General features: G+C 38.1%; 1 protein-coding gene across 1 annotated transcript in view; it reads left to right on the forward strand.

The window, feature by feature from the left end:
* Positions 1-516: 516 nt before the first annotated feature.
* BMPR2 (bone morphogenetic protein receptor type 2) overlaps positions 517-27,476 on the forward strand; it is a 192,472-nt gene continuing 165,512 nt past the window's right edge. The window contains exon 1 of the mRNA XM_014784748.2: positions 517-898. Coding sequence (XP_014640234.1) covers positions 823-898 — 76 coding nt within the window. The 5' untranslated portion in view covers positions 517-822. The remainder of the gene's footprint in view (positions 899-27,476) is intronic.

Genomic DNA, 27,476 nt, shown 5'->3' on the forward strand with positions numbered 1-27,476 from the left:
TGATTCGCTCACAGGAGCCATTGACGGGAGAAGACGAGGCTTTCACGGTGGAATTTACCTCAGCCGAGATCGAGCGGCAGCAGAAAAAGAGAGAGAGGCGCGCACCCGGGAGGGCTGGAGAGGGCAGCCTCCCGGCACCTCCCCGCCGCCCGCCGCCCCCGCCCCGCCGCCTCAGCCCCCCGGCCGGCCCGCCTGCCCCTCGCGGAGCGCCCCGCCCGGCGTGCGGGCTGCGGGTTGTCCATGGAGGCAGCCTCCTTTTTCGATCCGGTCGAGGAAGAGGATTTGTTGTTCTCGAAATCGGAGTGAAGGAAGCACCGAAGCGAAACTTAAAGGAATCCTGCCATCCGGGAGCCTCGGGGATGCGCCTCGGGCCGCCGGGCGCTGCCGCCGCCCGCCCGGCTTCGCCCTGCCCGGCCGCCGGGACCGTGTTCTGATCCCGCCCTTCCCGCTCGGCGCCCGGCTATGTTCGCGCCCGACCCGGCTCTTTCTTTGATATCGTGAAACTCCGAGGGAAGTGCCTGCGGGGCCTTCTCCGCGTCTCCTGCCCCTCCCCACGGACATGCCCTCAGTTTGGGGGGCCGCGGCACCCCGGCCCGGGCGAGCGGAGCCCCCACGCCGCGGGGGAGAGCAGTGAAGGGGGTGCCTGCCGCGGCATGAGAGCTCAGCCGCTCGGGCCTCGCGTCTGCCGTTTGCCCTTCCAGCCCGCGCCGTGATTCGGGCCGTGGCCGTCGGACGAGGGAGCCCGGCCCGGCCGCGCTCCGAGTGCCCGCCGTTCCTTTCCCGTTTCCTGGCCCTGCGCGCCCGCTCCGGGGCTGCTCCGGGATGCCTCCCCCGCCGCGGCGGCCCTGGCGGGTGCCCGCGCTGCTCTGCACCGTCCTGCTGGTCAGCGCGGCGGCCGGTGAGTAGCCGGGGTGGCGCGGGGGGAGCGGCCGAGGCCGAGGCCTGCGCGGGGGAGGGCGTCCTGCGCCGCCGGCCCGGGGGAGCCCCGGCTTCCGTGCCGTTTCCAGTCCCCGCTCCGTGTCCCCACGCGCGGCCCCCGTGCCCCCACGGCGAAAAAGACATTTGGGTGTGGTATCGTGACATTTTTAGCTGTGAGGTAATGCAGGGATTAAAAATAATATTTTAATCCGCAGTGAACAGGGTCTGTTATGAGAAATTTGGAAACAGCTGTAAATTTTTCTTGTAAAGAGGCGGATTTGGCTTACAGTAAAGAGAGCATCAACTATAGAACACGCACTTGAACCTTATGTTTAAATTTAAATCACTCTTGGGAATCCATGTTACTTTCGTTATTCAAAAACGTTACCGAATGAATTGAATAAATGTGGAGGAAGCCAGAACTATGAGATTCTTAATACACTGTATAATACTGCTCGGTGTTATTATTATAAGTATTATTTTGTTCCAGAATATTTTAGTAATTCTGTTACCGTCTTTTCAATCTGGACGCTCGTATTTTATATGCTTTTGGAATTACTATTGGGCTTAGAAGTATTTTCGATAACTTTGCATTTAGTCATCTGGCATCTAGTGGCTTTCCTGTCATTGCGACAACTTTGACCTCACATCAGACTTCTAGGAGATTCAAGTCCTGAAAGTTCTTTGACGTTTTATTGAAGCTTAAAGGGAAATGTAGTCGTTCTTGCTTTAGGATATTTTGTTTTTAGTTCTCAGACACCTTAGGAAAAAAACCTCATGTTCCGTTTGCAATTATTTTTCAAGCACTCTTTTGGTGATATGGTTCTAGAAATTTTCGAGAGTGAATTATACATATAATTCTTAAATTTGGTTTCGGATGGCCAAATAGATTATGCATTTAAAAGTGAGTAAAGAACAACAGCTTTCCAATTTTTTATTTTGATTAGTGTGTACTTTTCACATTCAATAAATTTCTCATTGCTGTATTAGACACAGGTTGCTTGCTTATTTCCAAAGTCTGCATTGGGAAAATACTGAAAGAGAATTTGAAGTTTTCTTTTGTGCCTTTGATATTTTTGATTAGTGTCTACTTTGTTTATGATAAATGTATATGGTTGTGTTAAAATAATTTGAACTTCTGAATTAAATGTATTTTGAAAGTGATATTTTAATATTATTAATCATCACAATTCTTTTTGGGGTAAAAATGAGCAACGTTTTCCTAGATTTGTTTATATTGTGTTAGCTATTTAAGTTCTGTAGCCATAAGCCATGTGGTTACTGGAAAATATCAAGAGAGTAAAAGGCCTTAAGCTTAAGCAGGCATTCTAAGAGCAGAAATCTCAGAGCATAGACTTTTCAATATTCTTTGTTATTCTTGAGCTTTTTAGAATGTAGATTCTCATTTACAGTTGACAGGCTTGTCATTTTGTGGTCAGAACTGAGAAAAGTAAGAGAAAGAACATTGATTTAAAAAATAAACTTAATTTCTATTTGGTAAATAAAATATTAGAATAATGTCCCTCAAAAGGGGCGGATTAAAAGAATAACTGCTTAGGGGCCAGCCCTGTGGCGCAAGCAGTTAAGTGCGCGCGCTCCGCTGCAGCGGCCCAGGGTTCGCGGGTTCGTATCCCGGGCGCGCACAACGCACTGCTTGGCAAAGCCATGCTGTGGCGGCGTCCCATATAAACTAGAGGAAGATGGGCATGGATGTTAGCCCAGGGCCAGTCTTCCTCAGCAAAAAGAGGAGGATTGGCAGATGTTAGCTCAGGGCGGATCTTCCTCACACACACACAAAAAAAGAATCACTGCTTAAAAGTGGTTTTAGTCTTTTGTTTTTTAATATTACATAGCACCAGATGCCAAAATTTGTGAAGCTGGATTTCAGAGCTATAACAATAATAATAATGGCTAGTATTTATTGAGTGCTTGCTATGCACCAGCAACTATTCTAATAGCTTTACATGTATTTTCTCATTTGATCCTCATGACAATTCTGTACTCTAGGTTTAATTATGCGCCTTTTACAGAGAGGGTGAGTAAAGTACAGAGAATTTAAATAACTCACCACAGAGTCAGTAAATTGTGGAACCAGGATTATAGCCTGCACCCTTTCCTACCACATTAATGATAACAACAGCAGCTTCTCACTCTAATTGGGAACATGAGATAGAGTAGTGCCTTCACCAGATCAGCCTTTGAAAAGAAGCAGGGGCCCTTGACTCTGGGTACAGCACTGGTTATGCAGATGTCATGGTTCTAAACGTATAAAACTGCTTTGCCTAATATTGGAGTGGGTAGTGCAGTTTCAGTAAGTGCCAAGTGACTAGAGACCTGTGTGGATTTGGGATACATAGATGCAGTGATGTAACCAGACAGGTGCAAATAGTGCAGCTGAACAGGAAAAAAATACTGGAAGACTGAGTATACCACATCCCTCTTTGGGGTCATGAATAAATCCTCTATTTCTTTTGAATCCCTCTTTCTCACTTACTCTATCTAGTTCTTGGATTCGTTAATTCTAAGAACAGTTGGTATGCAAAAAAAGAGAATTTATTAAAAATATGGTGTGTTTGGTTTATAAATGAATTCTTAATTTTAATAAAAGGATACAAGCCAAAGCAGTACTTATTTAAGGGTCAGCTTTTGTAAAAATTTTTTTTGAAGAAACAAAGTTACCAAGTTTTATTTAGGTTGTAATGGTTGCAGATAACATATCTAACCGTGTATCCCACTCCACCCTATGTAGCCCCCTGAGCAGGCTACCCTTTTCTTCCAGTCTTACTTCTTGTCCTCCTCCTTTTTGTCCTTCTTGGCTTTGGTGGCCTGGGAGGCCAGGTAGCCCATGGCATTTCAAATGGCCTCATTGTTGGGATTCACGCCTGGAAGGTTCTCCAGGACACTCTGAAGGAACTCGGGGTTTTATATCACATCATAATCCTCCTCCTCCTTGGCTGGCTCAGATGTGTTTATGGCTGAACTGGCATCAGTGTCAGCTGATTCTGCCTGGTCAGTGTCAGCTGCTGCTACCTACATTTGAAATAATTCACTTGACTAGATTTCAGTTTTACGTACATCTCTTTAGGAACACACACATTGGCTAAAGCAAGATTCACCTATTTAGTTAGTGTTCTTGAGCTGTTAAATATTGTCGGGGAACTGGAAATTTAGTAATCTTTATTTTAATGTTCTCAAGATGAGAGCACTGCAACAGAATCATCTGTGGTTCTTGATAAAATGCATATTTCTGGCCTTACAGTCTAGATATACTGAATGGATCTCTCTGGGACCTATATATTTTTTTAAAACTTAAAATCCAAAAGATTATCATTCAGGCAAGTTTGAGAGCCACTGCTTTATATAATCAATTTTGATTGTTTGGATTTCCTATATATCGTGATTCAGCTTTTGCTGCATAATAACTGGCAACCACAAAATCATAGTGGCCTACAGCAATAAGCATTTATTCTGCTCCACTGTTACATTCTGGTGCTTAGGCTGGAGGGAAGGGTAACATCTCTCTCGGGGAAGCTTGTCTCATGGCAACGACACGAGTGCAAGAAGACAAGCCCAATCCACCAGCCACTTCCCGACTCTGCTCTTGTAACATCCCATTGGCCAAGCCCAAAGACGAGGGCTAGCAAAATACAACTTTGCCTATAACGAGGCCATGGTAATATATGGATGTATTAATACTGTTGTGGGGGAATGAACAATTGGGACCTTCAATATACCGCATAACAATCAGGATGATAGTCCAGGAAGGGACCCTTCTCTTACCATTTGAACAGGGCCAAACTCTTAATTAGGCCTTTGCATAAAAATTACAGCAACTTTCTCTACAAAAGCTATCCTGGCGTGTGGGGTGATGTGGTGGTAGTGGTGTTTGGTGTTGGTGTGTGTATGAAATGTGGGGAGAGAGATGCTTATTCCACACAAGGACAACAGCTTTCTTTCATTAAAGGCCAGCTTTCTTAGTGAAAGAAAAGAAATTGAATATTGATCTCTGACGGGTAAGTTCTAACTATAAAATGTACAGAGTGAAGTCAGTGTAAATCAGTTAATTTTATAACTGCCCATACCACTGATTTTGGCACTTAATCGTATATTGCCTTGCTGTTGAATATCAGTTTTATGTATTTGCCTTGTCCTCCCAACTGATAATTGCTTCTAGAGGACAGGGTTCATATCTTGAATTGTTTTGTAATCTACCATATTCCTATGCACATAGAAGATGTTTAAAAAATACTAAATGAACGAATAATAAAAAGGAATTGGAGCCAGGAAATATTCTAAGATTGCTCACTTACTCAAAAGATGTATTAGTAATTTATTCTTTCTTTGTCCCAGTTCCTTCAACTATAAAGTAGTTTAGGTGGTATGGTAGGAAGACCACTGTCTTGAGTTAATGAGACCTGGATTCTGTGTGATTCTGGGCAGATAGATTACTTAACATAGTTTTCTCAGTTGTAATATTATGCGATTGGACTAGATTATGTTTGAAATGCAGATTTCTGGGCACCAACCCAGACCCGCTTAATCTAAATATCTGGACAGTGAGTTTGGGAATCTGCATTTTAAACAAACATTCCCCAGGTAAATTTTATGTACCCTAAAGTTTGAGAACTACTGAAACTAAGATTCCTTCTAACTCTCAGGTTTTATTTTATTTTTTTTAACTTTTTGTGCTAATTATAACCTATTCTGAATTTTTTATTCAGTCAACATTGATAGCAAAAATTTCTTATTTTATGCTTTAAGTAATTAGAACCTTTTTCTTAAAATATGCACCATTTTTTCTTGCCTATTCTTGATCTTCAAGGTGATATGTTATTTAATGAAAGGTGCTTTGCTCACCCACTGTTGTATATGTTCATTTAGCTTGTACTTTTATTTCGGCCGTTTTATTTTCCTTTTCCTTCTGCCAAAAAGAAAAATTACTTGTTAGTAAAAGGAAGTGGTTTTACTTTTAGTAAATTTGGATAATTGTTGATGAAATATAGATAAAAAAATTAGTGCTAAACTAAATTAGACTAGATAAAATTATTTGGTTTTAGTTACAAATTAATATTCCATGGAGCCTGCCAGGTGGATAAATTGCATATATTAAATTTCCATCCACCAGAGAAGAATTGTATTCTGATTTGATTGATGTCTGCTGGAAAAAAATAAATATGAGTGCTATGATATCTAGGAATTCATAAATTTTGACCATCTTAGGTAGCACTTACACGTGTTGAAGAGACTCTCATATTACCAAGCTATTTCCCCCTTCTAGTTAAATGGTCTAGTCTTTGAATCCTTTCCAGAACCAATGAAGATAACTCTGGTAGAATTTTGAGTGCGGTAGACTTAATTTTGGTTTTTTTTTTGGTCTGAGATGGATATGACAGCTAAGACTACTGGATTACAAGAATACATATATATGTATTGTCTGTGTGAGGTTAGAAATAAGCCTGTCGGGCCGGCCCCGTGGCTTAGCGGTTAAGTGTGTGCGCTCAGCTGCTGGCGGCCCGGGTTCGGATCCCGGGCGCGCACTGATGCACCGCTTCTCCGGCCATGCTGAGGCCGCGTCCCACATACAGCAACTAGAAGGATGTGCAACTATGACATACAACTATCTACTGGGGCTTTGGGGGAAACATAAATAAATAAAAATTAAAAAAAAAAAAAATTAGAAATAAGCCTGTAAATAAATGGCATGAATGTTTTTGAATACATTGCCTTATCAGAACTATTAGAATACAACATTTATTTCTTGCTCTTAATTGTAGTTAATACAACAAGTGTTTGGCCAAAAGTGTTTGAGACCCAGTTTCTATTCCAATATGCAGCCATGGGAGCAGCTAGAAGGGTAGGAGGGCATTAACAGAATAGATAACATACGGAAGGAGAACTAAAATGTCCAGTCAACAAACATTTGTTAATGCTTCCTTTGTGCAAGGTTCTTTATATTTTATTTATTTTTTTTGTGAGGAAAATCGGCCCTGAGCTAACATCTGCCAATCCTCCTCTTTTTGCTGAGGAAGACTGGCCCTGGGCTAACATCCATGCCCATCTTCCTCCATTTTATGTGGGACGCTGCCACAGCATGGGCTGACAAGTGGTGTGTCCCTGCGTGCCCGGGATCCGAACTGGCAAACCCCGGTCCTCCGCAGCAGAGCGCGCACACTTAACCGCTCATGACGGCTGGCTGGCCCCGCAAGGTTCTTTTTTAAATGTTGGTGGATACAAAGAAAAATAAGGCCACCCTTCCTCCCCCAATGTGTCATGCTGTAGCCCATATCATTTTCTGAAAGAGGATTAGATCTCCTGCTATTTGAAGCAAGGGTAGGTATTTTGCAAACCCTTAGCGTTGTATTATTTCTTCTCTCTGCCTGTCTTTCAGGATGAGAAATTCCTGTAGGTATTCTGCAACATAGAAGAAGAGACTATGTTCCTGTATGCCTTCTAACTGATCTCCACCCTCCTTTTATATCTTTCTTCTCTGCCATGCTTCTTGAAAGAGCAGTGAACACTTCTTGACTTCCATATCCTCAACTTCTTGCCGTGCCTCACCCCACGATGTGTATTAGATCAGCAGTGACTTCCTAATTACTAAATCCAGTCACTTTTCAATCTTGTTCTTCTTGACTTTTCTACTGAAGTTGTTTTGGTCACCCCTTCCTTGAAACTCTCCTCTTCTGACTTTAGTGAGTTTGCATTTCCCTGGTTCTGTATCTTTTCCATCCTCTCTTCTCCCTAAAATTGTTTTTAATCTCCCTTAGATTGTCTTGAGTACACTTTTCTCTTATTGTTACTCCTTTCCCAGGCTTTAATTATCCCTGAAAGTAGATGATTTCTACGTCAAACAGGCAACCTGAATTGGAAGCTAGAAAGATTTGAATTCCTTCCTAGTCGTACCATTAGCCATTTACTTTGCACAGATCACCTCTTTTGGTGTCAGTCTCCTCATTTGTAAAGTAAGGGGGTTGGTCTACATGATGCTTATAGTACTTGTAGCACTTTTGCTTATGTTTTGAGAAAATCCAGTGGTATACTTAGTTACTAGTAAGTGTGTAGCACTTTGAATGATATATTTGGTTATTACTGAGTATATAGTCTTTGAATTTAGCTTAGGTTGGGGAAAACTGTGGGGTATTCTGAAATTATAAAAGCTCTACTTTGAAAGAAATGTAACTTAATTTTTTGTGAATACATTTTATGTCTTGATTATCTATGTTGAATTAGGACCACAAGAGTGATGTAAAGAAAGGCTCTTTAGGGATATACTTTAATGAAAATATAATAATAATCTATAACTAGATATAAAGGATGGTTTTAAAATAGTTGGAATCCTAGAATTTTAAAGTTGGAAATGACAGAGTAGACTTTAAATAGAAGTTTAGTTAAGAAGGTTAAACTTCTCTAAATCTTATCTTTCATTTTAATTTTAAAATAAATAATGCCAGGGTTAGTTCAGCTCAGCCTTTGACCTGGTTAGCATACATTCTAAATCAGTGAGATCTAATTAATGCCATTTTAACTTTAGTAAATTTTTTTATCAGCTTTATTGAGATATAATTCTCATACCATACAATTCATCCACTTAAAGTGTACAGTTCAGTGGTTTTTGGTATATTACATTATTAACTTTTTAAAATTATGGTAAAACATACGTAACAAAATTTGCCATTTTAACCACTTGCAATTGTACAATTCAGTGGCATTAATTACATTCACAATGTGGTGCAACTGTCACCAAAACATTTTCATCACCCCAAACAGAAACTCTATAACCAATTCTCCCCTCCTCCCAGCCCCTGGTAACCTCTAATCTGCTTTCTGTCTCTATCGCATGTAGGTGGAATCATACAATATTTGTCTTTTTGTTCTAGGCTTATTTTGCTTAGCATAATGTTTTCAAGGTTTATCCATGTTGTAGCATGTGTAAGAATTTCATTGCTTTTTAAGGTTGAGTAATAGTCCATTGTATGTATATACTACATTTTATTTATCCATTCATCTCTTGATGGACACCTGAGTTGTTTCCAGTAATTAAAAAATTATTATTTAGCTCTTATACTTAGGTCCTTGATTAATTTTGAGTTAACATTTGTATATGATGTGAGGTAGGGATTCACCTTCATTCTTTTGCATGTGGAAATCCAATTGTGCCAGTGCCATTTGTTGAAGAGACTGTTCTTTCCCCATTGAATGGAACTGGCACCCTTGTCAAAAATCAGTTGGCCACAGATATATAGATTTATTTCTGGACTCTCAATCTTATTCTGTTGGTCTATATGTCTGTCCTTATGCCAGTACCTTACTATTTTGATTCTTATAGCTTTGTAGTAAGTTTTAAAATCAGAAAGTATGAGTCCTCCAGCTTTGTTCTTTTTTTTTTTTTTTTTTTTTGTGAGGAAGATCAGCCCTGAGCTAACATCCATGCTAATCCTCCTCTTTTTGCTGAGGAAGACTGGCTCTGAGCTAACATCTATTGCCAATCCTCCTCCTTTTTTCCCCCAAAGCTCCAGTGGATAGTTGTATGTCATAGTTGCACATCCTTCTAGTTGCTGTATGTGGGACGTGGCCTCAGTATGGCCGGAGAAGCGGTGTGTCGGTGCGCGCCTGGGATCCGAACCCGGGCCGTCAGTAGCGGAGTGCTCGCGCTTAACCGCTAAGCCACGGGGCTGGCCCGAGCTTTGTTCTTTTTTATCAAGATTGTTTTGGTTATTTAGGGCCCCTTGCACTTTCATGTGAATTTGAGGATTGGCTTTTCCATTTCTGCAAAAAAAGGGCTGTGGAATTTTGATAGGGATTATGTGAATCTATAGATTGTTTTGGGTAGTAATGACATCTTAATAGTAAGTCTTCCTATCCATAAACACAGGATATCTTTACATTTATTTAGGTCCTCTTTAATTTTTCAGCAGTTTTGTAATTTTTAGTGTACAAATGTTTCACTTCCTTGGTTCAATTTATTCCCAGGTATTTTATTCTTTGGTTAGTACAGTATTTTGAATAATTTGGTGGACTCTTTTCCTTGTGTTTATTGTTAAAATGATGGAAGAATTTACTTTTTTTTTTTTTTTTTTTTAAAGATTTTATTTATTCAGTTTTTTCCCCCCAAAGCCCCAGTAGATAGTTGTATGTCATAGGTTTGCATCCTTCTAGTTGCTGTATGTGGAACTCGGCCTCGGGTTGGACGGAGAAGTGGTGCCTTGGGGCGCGCCCGGGATCCGAACCCGGGCCGCCAGCATCAGAGCGCGCGCACTTAACCGCTAAGCCACGGAGCCGGCCCATGAATTTACTTTTGCTATTCTTTTTTTTTTTTTTTAATTTTGTTTATTTATTTTTTTCCCCCAAAGCCCCAGTAGATAGTTGTATGTCATAGCTGCACATCCTTCTAGTTACTGCATGTGGGACACGGCCTCAGCATGGCCGGAGAAGCGGTGTGTCGGTGCGCGCCCAGGATCCGAACCCGGGCCGCCAGCAGCGAAGCGCACGCACTTAACCGCTAAGCCACGGGGCCAGCCCGTACTTTTGCTATTCTTAAGGCATTTAAATTTGTTACTAATGATGTAGTGATTTTTATTGATTTAACAATTCCCATTCTGAAAAGCTGACAGAATAACTGATTACTTAAATTTAACTTTATAGTACATACGTTGTTGAAGAGGATTTTATTATTATATTTAACTTATCACCAAACCCAAAAGAATAACTTAAAGATTTTTGTTAGTAGGCATTTTATTTCTTCCTCAGTGAGATAAACTGAAAATAACTTTTATTATGGTACATGTGAGGTAAAATAATTTTTATCAATTGACCAGCCCTAAGTAAACTATCAGGAATATTTTGGGAATTTCTGTTGTGCCCTTATAGATATGGTGTTTAGATAGGACTTGGCATGTAGTAATCCCTGTTTAGTAAATCATGAATTTGTTTTCTGTGTTTTGATTTCTTGTTTCACATTTGTACTAGTTGACAGGATTAGGCAATCTTGATTTTTTTCCCTCTAATTAAAAAAAGGTTTAAAACATCTAAGAAAGAATTCTGTTATTGAAGCCTTATCATAACACACTGTTTTGTAGAACATTTTTGATTAGAGATCAAGTTCTAAAAATGAAGAGAAATTTGCTATCCTTTAAATTTTGATAATTAATTTTCTTTTCGCTCCTCCTTGCTTTTTTTGATTCATTTTTAGATTAGTTTACTGACGTTTGTTATGGGTGTTGCTTTTTCCTCTTGTGTTTTCATGTCTGTTTGGAGGTTTCATTGTTCTTTCACTTCACTATTCTTTTAGAAATAGGTACCATAAATATTCATTTACATGAAAACATATAGGATGTTTTTTGAGTAATACAGCTAATGGACCCAGAAGGAATTTCATTAACTAAAGACTTATAGGGTGTTGCCAAGAGATTTCACAATCTTTATCAATGAGGAGTAATATCATCTTGAAAGATGTGAGGTAAAGATGTGATTATTCTGCATTGTTTTTGAGAGATGTGATAATTTAGCATCCTTTCATATTCAGCACTATGTGAGCACAATGAGTTATGCTTATGAAGGTGACAAATGTAACCTAAGTAGAAGTAGAAAAAAATAAATTTTCTTTGTTCCAATTTGCTGAAATGTGAAACATATAAAGGAGTTGAAGGGTCATCGATAGAGTTTTCTGAAGAAATTTTCTTTTTTGAGGTAGTTGTCAGAGTGTGTGGGGTCTTTGTGATGACCATATAAGTTCTGTAGTCCTGCTTTTTTAAAAAAATTGAAGTATAATTGACATATAATATCCTATTAATTTCAGGTGCACATCATAGTGATTCATTATTTATATACATTACAAAATGATCACCACGATAAGTCTAGTTACCATCTGTCACCATATAAAGTTATTATAATATTATGGACTGTATTCCCTATGCTGTACATGATATCACCATGACTTATTTGTTTTATAATTGGAAGTTTGTACCTCTTAATCCCCTTCACCTATTTAGCCTACACCCCAACCCTTCCTCCCTTTGGTAATCACTAGTTTGTTTCCTGTCTGTTTCTGTATCTGTGAGTCTGTTTCTGTTTTGTTTTGTTTGTTCATTTATTTTATTTTTTAGGTTCCATACAAAGTGAAATCGTAAGTTATTTGTCTTTCTCTGTCTGACTTATTTCACTTAGCATAATACCCTCTAGGTCCATTCATGTTGTTGCAAATGGCAAGATTTCATTCTTTTTTTATAGCTGAGTAATGTTCCGTTTTACAAATATATGTATATATATATATGCACCCCTCCCCCCACATCTTTATCCATTTATCTACAGATGGACACATAGGTTGCTTCCATATCTTGGCTGTTGTAAGTAATGCTGCAGCGGACATAGGGCTGCATATATCTCTTCCAATTAGTGTTTTTGTAAATAAATACACAGATAAATACCCAGAAGTGGAATTGCTAGATCATATGGTAGTTCTCTTTGTGATTTTTTGAGAAACCTCCATACTGTTTACCATAGTGGCTACACCAATTTACATTCCCACCAGCAGTGCACGAGGCTTCCCTTTTCTTTACATCCTTGCCAATACTTGTTATTTGTTGTCTTTTTGATAATAGCCATTCTGACAGGTATGAGGTGGTATCTCATTTGTGGTTTTGATTTGCATTTCTTTGATGATTAGTGATGTTAAGCATCTTTTCATGTGCCTGTTGCCCATCTGTATATCTTCTTTGGAAAAATATCTATTCTAGTCTTCTGCCCATTTTTTAGTCGGGTTGTCTTTTTTTGATATTAAGTTGTGTGAGTTCTTTATATATATTGGATATGAACCCCTTATCGGATATATAATTTGTAAATATCTTCTCTCATTCATTAGGTTGCCTTTTTATTTTGTTGATAGTTTCCTTCACTGTGGAAAAGCTTTTTAGTTTGATGTAATCCCATTTGTTTAGTTTTGCTTTTGTTGCCCTGTCTGAGGAGACTCATCTAAAAAAGTGTTCCTATGACCGATGTCAAAGAGCGGATTGCCTGTATTTTCTTCCAGGAGTTTTATGTTTCAGATGTTACATCCAAGTGTTTAATCTATTTTGAATTTATTTTTGTATATGGTGTCGGATAGTGGTCCACTTTCTTTCTTTTGCATGTAGCCTTGCAGTTTTTCAACACTATTTATTGAAGAGATTGTCTTTTCCCCATTGTATATTCTTGCCTCATTTGTCATAGATTAATTGACCATATATGTGTGGGTTTATTTCTGGATTCTCTATTTTATTCCATTGTCTGTGTGTCTGTTTTTGTAACAGTACCATGCAGTTTTGGTTACTACAGCTTCGTAGTATAGTTTGAAATCAGGGAGCATGATACCTCTAGCTTTGTTCTTCTTTCTCAAGATTGCTTTGGCTGTTTGTGATCTTTTGTGGTTCCATACGAATTTTAGGATTCTTTGTTTAGTTCTGTGAAAAATGCATTGGTATTTTGATGGGGATTGCATTGAATCTGTACATTGTTTTGGGTAGTATGGACATTTTAACAATATTAATTCTCCAATCGATGAACACTGTATATCTTTCAATTTATTTGTATTGTCTTCAATTTCTTTCATCAGTGTCTTATAGTTTTTAGAGTATAGGTTTTTCACTGCGTTGGTTAAATTTATTACTAGATATTTTATTCTTTTTGATGCAGTTGTAAGTGGGATTTTGTTTTGTTTTTGTGTGTGTGTGTGTGTGAGGAAGATTAGCCCTGAGCTAACGTACATTGCCAATCCTCCTCTTTTTGCTCAGGAAGATTGGCCCTGGGCTGACATCCGTGTCCATCTTCCTCTACTTTATATGGGACGCCGCCACAGCATGGCTTGACAAGTGGTGCGTTGGTGCACACCCAAGATCCGAACCTGCGAACCCCAGGCCGCTGTGGAGCATGCGCGCTTAACTGCTGCGCCACCGGGCTGGCCCTGGGATTGTTTTCTTAATTTCTCTTTCTGATAGCTTGTTATTAGTGTATAGAAACACAAATGATTTCTGTACATTAATTTTGTATCCTGCAACTTTACTGGATTCATTTGTTAGTTCTAATAGTTTTTTTTAATTAATACTGTATTTATTTATTTATTTATTTTTTGTGAGGAGGATCAGCCCTGAGCTAACATCCATGCTAATCCTCTTCTTTTTGCTGAGGAAGACCGACTCTGAGCTAACATCTATTGCCAATCCTCCTCCTTTTTTTTCCCCAAAGCCCCAGTAGATAGTTGTATGTCATAGTTGCACATCTTTCTAGTTGCTGTATGTGGGACACGGCGTTAGCATGGCCAGGGAAGCGGTGCATCGGTGCACGCCCGGGATCCAAACCCAGGCTGCCAGTAGTGGAGCGCGCCACTTAACCGCTAAGCCATGGGGCCGGCCCCTGTATTTATTTATTTATTTCTAAGGAAGATTCGCCCTGAGCTAGCATCTGTTGCCAATCTTCCTCTTTTTTTTTTTTTTTGCTTGAGGAAGATTAGCCCTCAGCCAACATCTGTGCCAGTCTTCCTCTACATATGTGGGTTGCTACCACAGCATGGCTGTCGAGTGGTGTAGGTCTGTGCCTGGGATCTGGACCTGCAAACCCAGGCCAATGAAGCGGAGCACGCCGAACTTAACCACTATGCCATGGGGCTGGCCCCTCTGGTAGTTTTTTGGTGGAGTCTTTAGGGTTTTTGATATATGACATGGTGTCATCTGCAAATAGTGACAGTTTTATTTCTTCCTTTCTGATTTGAATGCCTTGTACTTCTTTTTCTTGCCTAATTGCTATGGCTAGGAGTTCTAATACTATGTTGAATATAAGTGGCAAGAGTGGGCATCCTTGTCTTGTTTCTGATGTTAGAGGAGAAGCTTTCAGCTTTTTACCATTGAGTATGAGGTTAGCTATGGATTTGTCATATACGGCCTTTATTATATTGAGACATCTTCCTTCTATACCCACTTTGTTGTGAGTTTTTATCATAAATGGATGTTGAATTTTGTCAAATGGTTTTTCAGCATCTGTTGAGATGGTTATATGATTTTTATCCTTCATTTTGTTAATTTGGTGTATCATGTTGATTGATTTGCAGATGTTGAACCATCCTTGCATACACCACCTTGATTGTGGTATATGATCCTTTTAATGTATTGCTGAATTTGGTAGGTTAATATTTTGTTGAAGATTTTTGCCTCTGTGTACATCAGGGATATTGGCCTGTAATTTTCTTTTTTTGTGGTATCTTTGTCATTTGGTATCAGAATAATGCTGGCCTCGTAAAATGACTTTGAAGCTTTCCTTCCTCTTAAACTTTTTGGAATAAATTGAGAAGGATAGGTATTAATTTTTCTTTAAATGTTTAGTAGAGTTCACCTGTGAAGCCATTTGGTCCTGGACTTTTGTTTTTTGGGAGTTTTTAAATTATTGATTCAATTTCATTACTTGTAATTGGTCTATTCAGATTCTGTGTTTCATCATGATTCAGTCTTGGAAGATTGTGTGTTTCTAGAAATTTATCCATTTTGTCTAGGTTTTCCAATTTGTTGGTGTATAATTGTTTGTAGTAGTCTCTTGTGATCCTTTGTATTTTTGTAATGTCAGTGTAACTTCTCTTACATTTCTGATTTTATTTATTTGGGCCCCCTTTGTTTATTGATGAGTCTGGCTAAAGGGTTTATCAATTTTTTTTTCCTGAGGAAGATTCACTCTGAGCTAACATCTGTTGCCAATCTTCCTCTTTTGTTGCTTGAGGAAGATTAGGCCTGACCTAGCATCTGTGCCAGTCTTCCCCTATTTTGTATGTGGGTGGGAGCCACAGCATGGCTGACAAGTGGTGTAGGTCCATGCCTAGAATCCTAACCCATGAACCTGGCCCACCGAAGCAGAGAGGGTGCCAAGCTTAACCACTATGCCACGGGGCTGGCCTTATCAAGTTTTTTTAATTTTATCTTTTCAAATAACAACTTTTAGTTTCATTGGTCTTTTCTATTGCTTTTATTCCGGAAACTTGAAAATTTTTTTTTTTTGGTGAGGAAGATTGGCCCTGCGCTAACGTCTGTTGCCAATCCTCCTCTTTTTGCTTGAGGAAGATTGTCCCTGAGCTAACATCTGTGCCAGTCTTCCTCTATTTTATATGTGGGATGCTGCCTTAGCTTGGCTTGATGAGTGGTGTGTAGGTCCGTACCTGGGATCCGGACCTGTGAATCCCAGGCTGTCAAAGTGGAGTGTGTGAACTTAACCACTATGCCACCGAGCCAGCCCCCTCTGTTGTTTCTTTTTTAGTCTTTATTTCATTTATTTATGCTGTGATCTTTGTTATTTCTTTTCTTCTACTAACTTTGGGCTTTGTTCTTTTTCTAGTTCATTTAGGTGTAAAATTAGATTGTTCAGTTGAGATTTTTCTTGTTGCTTGAACTAGGGCTGTACTGCTATGGACTTCCCTCTTAGAACTGCTTTTGCTGCATCCCATAGATTTTTGAAAGTTGTGTTTCCATTTTCATTTGTCTCAAGGTATTTTTTGATTTTCTCGTTGACTCATTGGTTGCTTAGTAGTATGTTGTTTAGTCTCCATGTGTTTGTATTTTTTCCAGTTTTCTTCTTGTAATTGATTTCTAGTTTTGTAGGAATTGTAGTTGGAAAAGATGCTTGATATGATTTCAGTCTTCTTAAATTTATTGAGACTTGTTTTGTGACCAAATATGTGATGTGTTGTGGAGAGTGTTCCATGTACACTTGAAAAGAGTGTGTATTCTGCAGTTTTTGGATAGAATGTTCTGTATATATTAAGTCCATCTGGTCTAATGTGTCATTTAAGGCCAGTGTTTCCTTATTGATTTTCTGTCTGGATGATCTCTCCCTTGATGTAGGTGGGGTATTAAAATCCCTTATTATTATTGTATTACCATTAACTTCTCCCTTTATGTTTGTCAATATTTGTTTTATGTATTTAGGTATTCCTATGTTGGGTGCATAAATATTTATGAATGTTATATCCTCTTTCTGGATTGACCATTTTATCATTATGTACTGTTCTTTTTTGTCTTTTGTTACAGTCTTTGTTTTAAATTGATATGAATATTGCTACCCCAGCTTTCTTTTTTGTTTCCATTTGCATGGAATATCTTTTTCCATCCCTTCACTTTCGGTCTGTATGTGTATTTAGATCTGAAGTGAGTCTCTTGTATTCCTACGTATAGATGAGTCTTGGTTTTTTTTTCTTTTTAATCCATTCAGCCATCGTATATCTTTTGATTGGAGCATTTAGTCCATTTACATTTAAAGAGATTATTGATAGGTATGTACTTATTGCCATTTTGTTAGTTGTTTTCTGGTTGTTTTTCCAGTTCTTCTCTGTTCTTTCTTCTTCTCTGGGTCTCTTTCCTTGTGGTTTGATGGTTTTCTTTAGTGGTGTGTTTGGATTTCTTTCTCTTTGTTTTTTGTGTATCTATCGTAGGTTTTTGGTTTGTGGTTACCATGAGGTTCACATATATCAACCTATATATATAGCAGTCTATTTGCTCAAGTTTGAACATATTCTAAAAGTGTATAGTCCTACTTTTTAAGACCTCTCTCCCTTCCCTCCTTCCTGTCAATTAATCTGCATTAGGTGAAGTACCACAATGAGTCTTCTCTGATTTATTTTCTTGTTTTTACATAATAAGCACTTTTCTATGTCAATAAGCATTTTCTTTAATTAGTCAGGACTGTCTTTGACATAATCTTCTATATTAGTTTTTTACCATTATACATTTTAGTTGTATGTAAGTTTATTTGGAGTGTTGATTATTTGGCAGACGAGAAGGGAAATAGCTATTAAAAATGAGTAGGCTATTTCTTTTCCTTTCAATCAGCTTGTGTTTATATGTGAAAATAAAGCAAATGAAAGGCATAGATATGTACAAATAAAGATATAGTAGACATAGAAAAATATAGCAAATGAAAGATATAGTAAACTTTACATATAATAATATAAATATTATTGCTGGCCAAACAAGTAAAAGTCCTATGGTAGCAAACAAACATTTAAAAATGTTTGTTACAAAGAGGTAAATGATAGCAAAAGAAGCTTTATTAATACTTATTTAAATATGTCAGCTTTCTTGCATGAAATATTTTAATTAACTTTTTCGTGTATGTAAAACTGTTTTAGAATATTTTTTAGCTTAGGACATCAACCAGGTTACAACCCTTTTTTTACATTCTTAATTGAATTTTCCCTAAGTCCTTAATACTGTCCTTTCATTGAGTTTTGGAGGAATTTAAGGCCATACTACTCATTTAGTACTTGGTGTATCCCTAGAAAAGTTATCTTTTTTATTTCCCCAGTCATATTTGTAAACTTTTTGAAGGAAAGTAGTTTTTATATACCCTTTTCTTAGCAGAGTTCAAGGTGGTATGCTATATTCCAGTGGTTCTCAAATTTTAAGATGCATCAGAATCATCTGGAGGGCTTGTTGAAACACAGATTGCTGGCCCAACCCCTTGAGTTTCTGAGTAGGTCTAGGGTGGAGCTTGAAAATTTGCATTTAAGTTCCAGGAGTTGCTGATAATGCTGGTTTGAATTCTACACTTTGAGACCACAGCCATAATAAATGTCTCTTGAATGATATTGGTTGAACCAACATATTAGTCGTGGATGCTATGTTTGGAAACAACTTCCCTAACTCTGGGGATTTTATGAAGGTTTTTGAAAAGTACTGGTTTATTTGGTGCTGGCCAGTAGTTTGCAGAGGGTGGTCCCTGGATTAGGAGCATCTGTATCACCTTGGAATTTGTTAGAAATGCATATTATTGAGCCCCGCTCCAGGCCTTTGAATCAAAACCTATGGGAGTGGGACCCAGCAATATGTGTTTTAACAAGTCCTCTAGATGTTCTGATGTACCCTAAAGTTTGAGAACCACTGATGTATACAGTTAATTTAGAGCTTCCATTTATAATCACAGGTTTATATCATAATTATTTGGGGGTCTTTTTCAACATAGATGTGCCTGGCCTGGCTCCCAACCCTAAGGAATGAAATGATACATTAGGTCTTATGGGGTTGTGACATGTGACTATTAAAAGACTGCCTAGGTGATCCTAATAGAAGACTGCCTAGGTGATCCTAATAGGTAACTCCTTTTGGAACCACTGATGTAGTGCTTGTGAAATATGTTAGTACATTCTATTTTGGGAATGCTGGAATGGATCAATAAGTAATTTGGACACTGTATTTGAATTCTTGTGCCAAATTTCTTGGTGTGACTCATCTTTCTAAAGATTTTATTTATTTATTTTTCCTCCCAAAGCCCCAGCAGATAGTTGTATGTCATAGCTGCACAACCTTCTAGTTGCTATATGTGGGACGCGGCCTCAGCATGGCCGGAGAAGCGGTGCGTCGGTGCGCGCCCGGGATCCGAACCCGGGCCGCCAGCAGCGGAGCGCGCGCACTTAACCGCTAAGCCACGGGGCCGGCCCTATGACTCATCTTTCTTATATAAAAAACACAAGATGTGTTTGCATGTGTATAGAAGGGGAGAGAAGAGATAGAAGTATTTTGGAAGTATATAATTTTTTTCTTTATAGAAACACATATAGGTAAGGTATTCCTAAATCACTATAAAAATTTTACTTGAGGGCCAGCCCTGGTGCCCTAGTGGTTAAGTTCGGCCTGCTCTGCTTCAGTGGTCTGGGTTCAGATCCGGGGTGTGGACCTACACCACTTGTCTGTTAGCAGCCATGCTGTGGCGGCAGCCCACGTAAAAAAGGGAAAAAGAGGAACATTGGCAGTGGATGCTGGGTCAGAGTGAATCTTCCTCAGCAAAAAAAAAAAAAAAAAAAAAAAGTTGCTTGAACCAGAGTGACTTCTGAACACGTTCATCATGTTTGAACCCTAACTAGAAGTTACATTTTTTAAAATTAAGAAATCGGGGCCAGCCCTGCGGCGCAAGTGGTTAAGTACGCGCGCTCTGCTGCAGCGGCCCGGGGTTCGCCAGTTCGGATCCTGGGGGTGCACTGACGAACTGCTTGTCAAGCCACGCTCTGGCGGCGTCCCATATAAAGTGGAGGAAGATGGGCATGGATGTTAGCCCAGGGCCAGTCTTCCTCAGCAAAAAAAGGAGGATTGGCAGATGTTAGCTCAGGGCCGATCTTCCTCACACACAAAAATAAATAAATAAAAAGTAATAAAATAAAATAAAATTAAGAAATCCATTAGCGTTGGTTCACTGTGGGGATGGAACTTGGAAGCCAGGGGACAGGGAAGAAAGGGAGACTTTTCAGTGCCTTTTGCACCTGTTGAATTTTTTAATCATGTGAATGTATTCATTAACTGATATTAAATTATGACAAGAAAAGTTTAAATACTTAGATTTTTCTTGTTCAAAAACTGTACAGAGGCAGAAAACTAACTTTAAAGTGGAGAAATCGGGCAAACACTGCCTCAAGTAATCAAGATGAACATCATCAATGATTAGTTATGTTGATAGTATTATTGATATGATGTGAGAGAATGGTACCTCACCTCTGTGGTTTTCCTCCACAAAAACCACAACCCTAGTCTGACTAATTAGGAGAAGAACATCAGACAGTCTCGAAATGAAGGACATTCTACAAAATACCTGACTAGTATTCCTCAAAACCGTCAAGGTTATCAGAGATAAGGCAAGTCTGAGAAAGTGTCGTCGCCCAAAGGAGCCTAAAGAGGGTCGGCCCCGTGATGTAACGGTTAAGTGCGCGCACTCCACTGCTGGTGGCCCGGGTTTGGATCCAGGGTGCGCACCGATGCATTGCTTGTCAGGCTATGCTGTGGTGGCATCACATGTAAAGTGGAGGAAGATGGGCACAGATGTTAGCTTAGGGCTGCCCTTCCTCACCAAAAAAAAAAGGAGCCTAAAGAGACATCATAACTAAATAACTAAATATAATGTGGTATTCTAGATAGGATCCTGGAACAGAAGAAGGGCATTAGGGAAACACTAGTGAAATCTGAATAAAGCGTGGAGTTTGGTTAATAGTAATGTACCAGTGTTGGTTCCTTAGTTGTAACAAATGTATTGTAGTAATGTAAAATGTTAATAATAGGGGAAACTGGGTGAGGAGTGTACAAGAAACCTGTACTGTCTTTGCAACTTTTCCGTAGAACAAAAACTATTTTAAAATAAAAGTTTATGAAAAAATGTACGTGCTTATTTCATAAAAATACAATAAAGAAGGAAAATAAATTATCCTGCTCCTCTGGATATAAGGACCTTTAATACCTTGATTTTCTTTTAAACCCTTTTTCATGCACACATTTTAAAGTGATATTATGCTCTCTCTATACACATATATGTACATGTGTATGCATATATATGTGTGTAACTCTGAAACCTGCTTTTTTTATGGTGATATGTTTTAACCAGAACTACAATTTAAAATGTATATATTTTTATAGGGGGAAAAAGGATTTAAATATGTTTTAAAACTTGTTGAGTATATTCTCATTGATTCTTTGGGATGCATTCAAAGTATATTTTTATATATGTTTTATTTATACAAAAGGCAATCCTTTATCTCCTTCAAATTATGGGCCTATTATCTTGTTTCTTTGAAATACTATGGCATCTAATAAATAATTTTTTTTTTTTAAATTCTATGTAAGGAAGCAGTAGATTTAAGGTACAATTTTTCTACTATGGAAAACTTTAAGAGTCTATATTATATGTCAAATTACATTGCAGTAAGATGTAAGGAGAATTATTAAGAGTCTATATTATGTCAAATTACATTGCAGTAAGATGTAAGGAGAATTATTTCCGAAAGAACTAATGTAGAAGTTTACGTACAGGGCTGGCCCCGTGGCTTAGCGGTTAAGTGCGTGTGCTCCGCTGCTAGTGGCCCGGGTTCGGATCCCGGGCGCGCACCGACGCATTGCTTCTCCGGCCATGCTGAGGCCGTATCCCACATACAGCAACTAGAAGGATGTGCAGCTATGACATACAACTATCTACTGGGGCTTTGGAGGGAAAATAAATAAATAAATAAAATCTTTGGGCTGCCCCGTGGCTTAGCGGTTAAGCGCGTGCGCTCCGCTGCTGGCGGCCCGGCTTCGGATCCGGGGCGCACACTGCCGCACTGCTTCTCTGGCCATGCTGAGGCCGTGTCCTACATACAGCAACTAGAAGGATGTGCATCTATGACATACAACTATCTACTGGGGCTTTGGGGGGAAAAAATAAATAAATAAAATTAAAAAAAAATAAAGTTTACGTACAGTCCCAGTTTGCAACACTATCCATTAACCTTGCCTTGAGCATATTAAGTAACACTTAAAATGCATTACACAAATTATCAAGATATAATACAAAATTTGTATAATCATTCTCACCTTAAATGTGTTGACTGTGGACTTGATTTAAGAATTATGGAACGTGATAAAGTATTGTGCCAGAGATATTGACCATAATAATTTTAGATGGAGTTGGGTGTTTAGGGGAGTAGAAGGATCCTATACACACGTATCTATTTTCTCAATTCCACATTTACATCTGGAAGGTTAGATGCAGATGGAGGCTGAGAAATTTCCGTTTGTTAAAGCCAGAAGATCTTCCCATTTATTTTTCAAGAAAGTAGTTTTCTCTTATAATTTCAGTGTCAAAAATATACATGATAATATTCCTTCATTCTGTCATAGCAATTTAAGTGCAAAATAGGATGTTTTAGAGCAAAATGTGACCTTACAAATGACGTAAGTGTGAAGGGATATATATATATATATATATGTATGTGTATATATATATATATATATATATGTACGTATGTATGTACATTTGACCAGTAATCCAAACCCTCCAGTTCTTTTCTTTCCTTTGGATGAGGAAATAGTTGACCTTTTTTTTTTGTCATTAAAGAGAAAAAATACCAATAATCCTTTGACTCCAACACTATATTTTGTTTTGGTGTATTTACTTCTAATTTTTTTTAAAGGTATATATATTTTTGTATGAGTGTGATTGTATAATATCTATTAATTCTATCTCAAAGTTTTTAACATGGAATAATATGTCACAAGTGGTAGCTGTGTAATATTCCATTGAGTGTTATTTGTTATTATTTACTTAATTTCTATCGGGAGATGTTTAGCTTGTCTTGGTTTTCTTCTCTTAACAAACAGTGCCATGTGCCGGCCCGTGGCTTAGCGGTTAAGTGCGTGCGCTCCACTACTGGCAGCCTGGGTTGGGATCCCAGGCACGCACCTATGCACTGCTTCTCCGGCTATGCTGAGGCCGCGTCCCACATACAGCAACTAGAAGGATGTGCAGCTATGACATACAACTATCTACTGGGGCTTTGGGGCAAAAAAAAGGAGGAGGATTGGCAATAGATGTTAGCTCAGAGCCGGTCTTCCTCAGCAAAAAGAGGAAGATTAGCACGGATGTTAGCTCAGGGCTGATCTTCCTCACAAACAAAATAAAAATAAAAAAATAAATTAAAAAAATAAACAGTGCCATATTGAATTGTTTTGGGCATATGTCCTTGTGTTTTGGTTTATTTCTGAGTTCTCATCTTGACCTATTAGTAGCATGACCAAATTTGATCATTGTTTCCTCCTTGAAACACTGTCTTCATTTATCTTCTAAGATGCCACACTCTTGGTTTTCCTCCTATTTCTCTATCTCCTTTGATAGTTCTTCCTTATGACTCACACCTCTAAATGGTGTGTTGTCCTAGGACTCAGTTCTTGTACCTTGTTTCTGTCTACGCTTGCTCCTTTGGCGATCTCATCCAGTCTCATGGCTTTAAAAATAGCGTCTAGAGGCTGACAAGTTTCAAATTTATTTCCATCCCAGACCTCTTTCCTTGAAATTCTATTGCTGTAGCTAACTGTGTATTAAGCATCTGCACTTGGATGTGTGATAGTCATCTCAAACTTAATATGTCCAAAAGTGAACTACTAAGCTTTTTTTATAGGCCTGTACCTCCCATATTCTTACCCACCTCAGCAAATGGCAACTCTATCATTCCGGTTGTGCAGGCCAAAAATGGAAGATATCCTTGTCTCTCTCTCTCTCTCTTTTTTTTTTTTGGTGGGGAAGATTGGCCCTGAGCTAACATCCGTTGCCAATCTTCCTCTTTTTGCTTGAGGAAGATTGTTGTTGAGCTAACATCTGGGCCAGTCTCCTTCTATTTTGTATGTGGGACGCCGCCTCAGCACGGCTTGATGAGTGGTGTGTAGGTCCGCGCTGGGATCTGAACCTGCGAACCCTGGGCCTCCAAAGCGGAGTGTGAGATCTTAACCACTGGGCCGGCCCCTCTTTTTCTTTGTTTCACACTTGCATCTAGTCTGATGGCAAAAACTCTTGGCTCTACTTTCAAAATACATATATCTAGAGTTTGACTAAATACAATATCTGGAGTTTGACTGCTCCTTACCTTAATGCTACCACATTAATCTCAAAGCTACCATCTTCTCTCACCTGTAATTTTTCACTAGCCTCTGTTTTCTCTAATATCTTTGCATTATTACAGTAACTTTTGTGTATAGTGTCCTGGGTCACCCTTTTCACACATAAGTGAGATCATGACATTTCTCTGCTTAAAACTCTCCAGTGCCTCCCCATCTCACTCAGAATAAAAGTCATAATCATTTAAAATATCCTACATAGTCTGGCCCCTACTGCTTATGATTGCATCTGCTGATCTCTGTCTTGCTCAACTTTTATTGTGCTTTTAACTTAACAAAGAAGTAAAAATTCAGAAAATCAAATGTTTTAGAAGAGGTTAGATTTAAGATACTTCATTTTAATATAATTTGACAGTGGCTACAATTAGTGAGTAAATCTGTACATTGAGGGAGTAAAGGAGGAGACACATGAAAATTTCTTGAACCTAGAATGTATATACTAAGTGCTTTACATATTTACTGTGTTCTCTCTTTATCCTCTAAACAGACTGATTAGTACTATTATTTTTCCTGTTATTACAGATGAGTAAATGAGTAAATGGGAGACCTGGGATTCAAGCTCCGGCCTCTGCAAGTCCAAAGCAAAGCATTAATATAATATATACAGTGTTAGCCTGAAGGTATAAAGTACTTGGAATATTTTAGGCATCTGAAAATCTTACTGGCATTTTAATCATTCAGGAATAATTGCCCAGACTGAACTATATCTTAGTTATAGTCTTTTATTTTGCTGTAAATGACAACAGATGTTTTAGGTTTTGGTTTTATATATAGCGTTCAAATGCCGGTAGATAATAAAAATTTTCATTGAAGATTCAAAGCTTCAGTTTTGTAAAGGAGCACCAGTTAGATCAGAAGAGTAATGATGACATATTTAGTTGAGGATAACTTTTTAATGTTTCCATTTGTTGTTAGTGATAGAACCCCTTGGGGCCACTCTAGTGTGAAGAGAAACTTTTTATATTTAGATACTACACAAAGGGCCGTATTGTGATGACAAGAAAGGCAAGATTTAGAACAGTCAAATAATATCAGATGAATTTATTCATGTTACTTAATGAAACAAAGTTTTTCATGGGCAATAACTCTTTTAGGATATTTAGTTATTTTTTCCTTTGGCTAAACCAATGTGTTGGCTTGATGAAGTGTTATCAAGAATCTATAAATTTAGTTTAGCCTTTAGCACCAACTTTTTCCATTTATTCAGCTCTTCTCTAGGAATCATTGTTTTGTTCATTTACTTAGGTATATGAGAAATTCAGTTTTACTGATCCTGGTTGCTAATCCCTCTTTTTTAAGAGCAAGACAGTAGTCTTAGATTTGTCCTAAATCAGCTTAGATTTCTATGCTAAACAGCTAATAGGCTTTATTTTCACAACACCTTGTTAATGAAAATAGATTAAATTCATTAACTGAAAATAGGTTAAATTCTAATTATTTGCAATTAAAAGCCAATGTATTAAGGTATGGGTTATGGAAGTGTATCGTACACATGATTTACAGATAGGCTAGATTATTCTAAAATAGCAATGGTTATTTCTTGCTCACACTGTACCTCCATTGTAGACTGGCAGAGGTACTCTGCTCATCATTCAGGGATCCAGGTTGATGGAGGGCCACCATCTTGAAAGTTGCCAGTTGCTGTGCCTGAGATAAAAGAAAGTATAACAAGTTATTTCATGGCAATTATATGGTCTGCCTAGAAGAGATTCACATCACTTCCACTTACAACTCACTGTTTAGTCTCATGGTCTCCCCCAACCTCTAGGAAATTTGATCTTTCCAAGTATCTAGAAAAGGAATTTGGGAAACAGAACCATGATGACTATAGGAAGTATTAAGATAAAATTGTGTTGACTTTGCTTTGTATTTAGAGTTGTTTTTTGCATTTAGACTTTGACTTTATTTCTTTTAAAAATCTTCCTTTTTTTTTAGAATCCTAAGATGGTAATACAAGATCATTTAAAAAATATTTTTAAATGATAATGAAGTATAGAAAATAAAAACACCCAATCCCTCTTTACTTTTTCTCTACTCCTGTTCCCTAGAAGTAACCACTGTTAATAGTTTGCTGTATAATCTTTCATAATTTTTTCTATGCACTATAAATAAACATCTGTGTGTGATTTGAGTTCGTTTTTTAAACAAAGATGGAATCATATTGTACAGTCTGTCGTACACAAATTTTTGTGATTTTTCATGCAGGATAGTTCTAGAATTAAAATCATTTGATCAAAGTTTACACATTTAAAATTTTGATATGATCTTCCAAATTTCCCCCCCAAAAGATTGTGTCAGTTTCCATTTTTACCAATAGTAGATCAGAATTTCCATTTTCTTATACCTTTTCTAAATATTGTATAATATTAACCTTTTCAATTTTTGCCAGAGCAAAAGGGTATTTTGTTTCAGTTTGCAGCTTGTTAATTATTAGTGAAGCTGAGCTTTCTTTCATATGGTTTTGGCCAGTTGTATTTCTCTGAGTTACTGTTCATATATCAGATTAATTTTTCTAATGATTTCTTTTTCTTATTGATTTGAAGATGATATTTATATAATATAAATGATTTTATGCAATTAGAATTGTTTATCTTTTCCTTTATGACATCTGGGTTTTGTGTTATCTTAGCAAAGCCTTCACCATATCCACAATTACCAAAAATTTGATCTTGTAGTAGGTAGGTCTATAGTTTTTTGTATGTTTAGATAATTTAATCACCTGAAACTATTCTTAGTGTTGTACATATATTAACTCATAATAATAGTATGAGGTAGACACTATTATTATTCCTATTTACAGATGAGAAATTTTAGGCACAGAGACATGGGGAAAGTTGCCCAAGGCAACAAAAGTAATAAGTGCTAGAGCTAGAATATAGACACAGGCAGCCCATGCTCTCAACTGCTGCGCTCTGCTGCTGCTTTTACAGCCAAGTTGTCTTTCAGTCACTGAATTCCAAGTAGAGAAATTGTCCGATTTGGATAGTGAAAAGCATCATTTAGGGGCAGTTAATTTGAAATGTCTAAAATATATTTCTCTAACATGTCATAATAGATTTTTTGCTTGTCATGGTAAATAGATGACTAATATCAATTGCTTAAAATGCCTGAGCATTCAGAGAGAGAAAGACAAACACCACATGATATCACTCA

The sequence above is a fragment of the Ceratotherium simum genome, chromosome 9 (genome assembly GCF_057802395.1).
Source record: "Ceratotherium simum simum isolate JZ-2026a chromosome 9, ASM5780239v1, whole genome shotgun sequence".
NCBI lineage: Eukaryota > Metazoa > Chordata > Mammalia > Perissodactyla > Rhinocerotidae > Ceratotherium > Ceratotherium simum.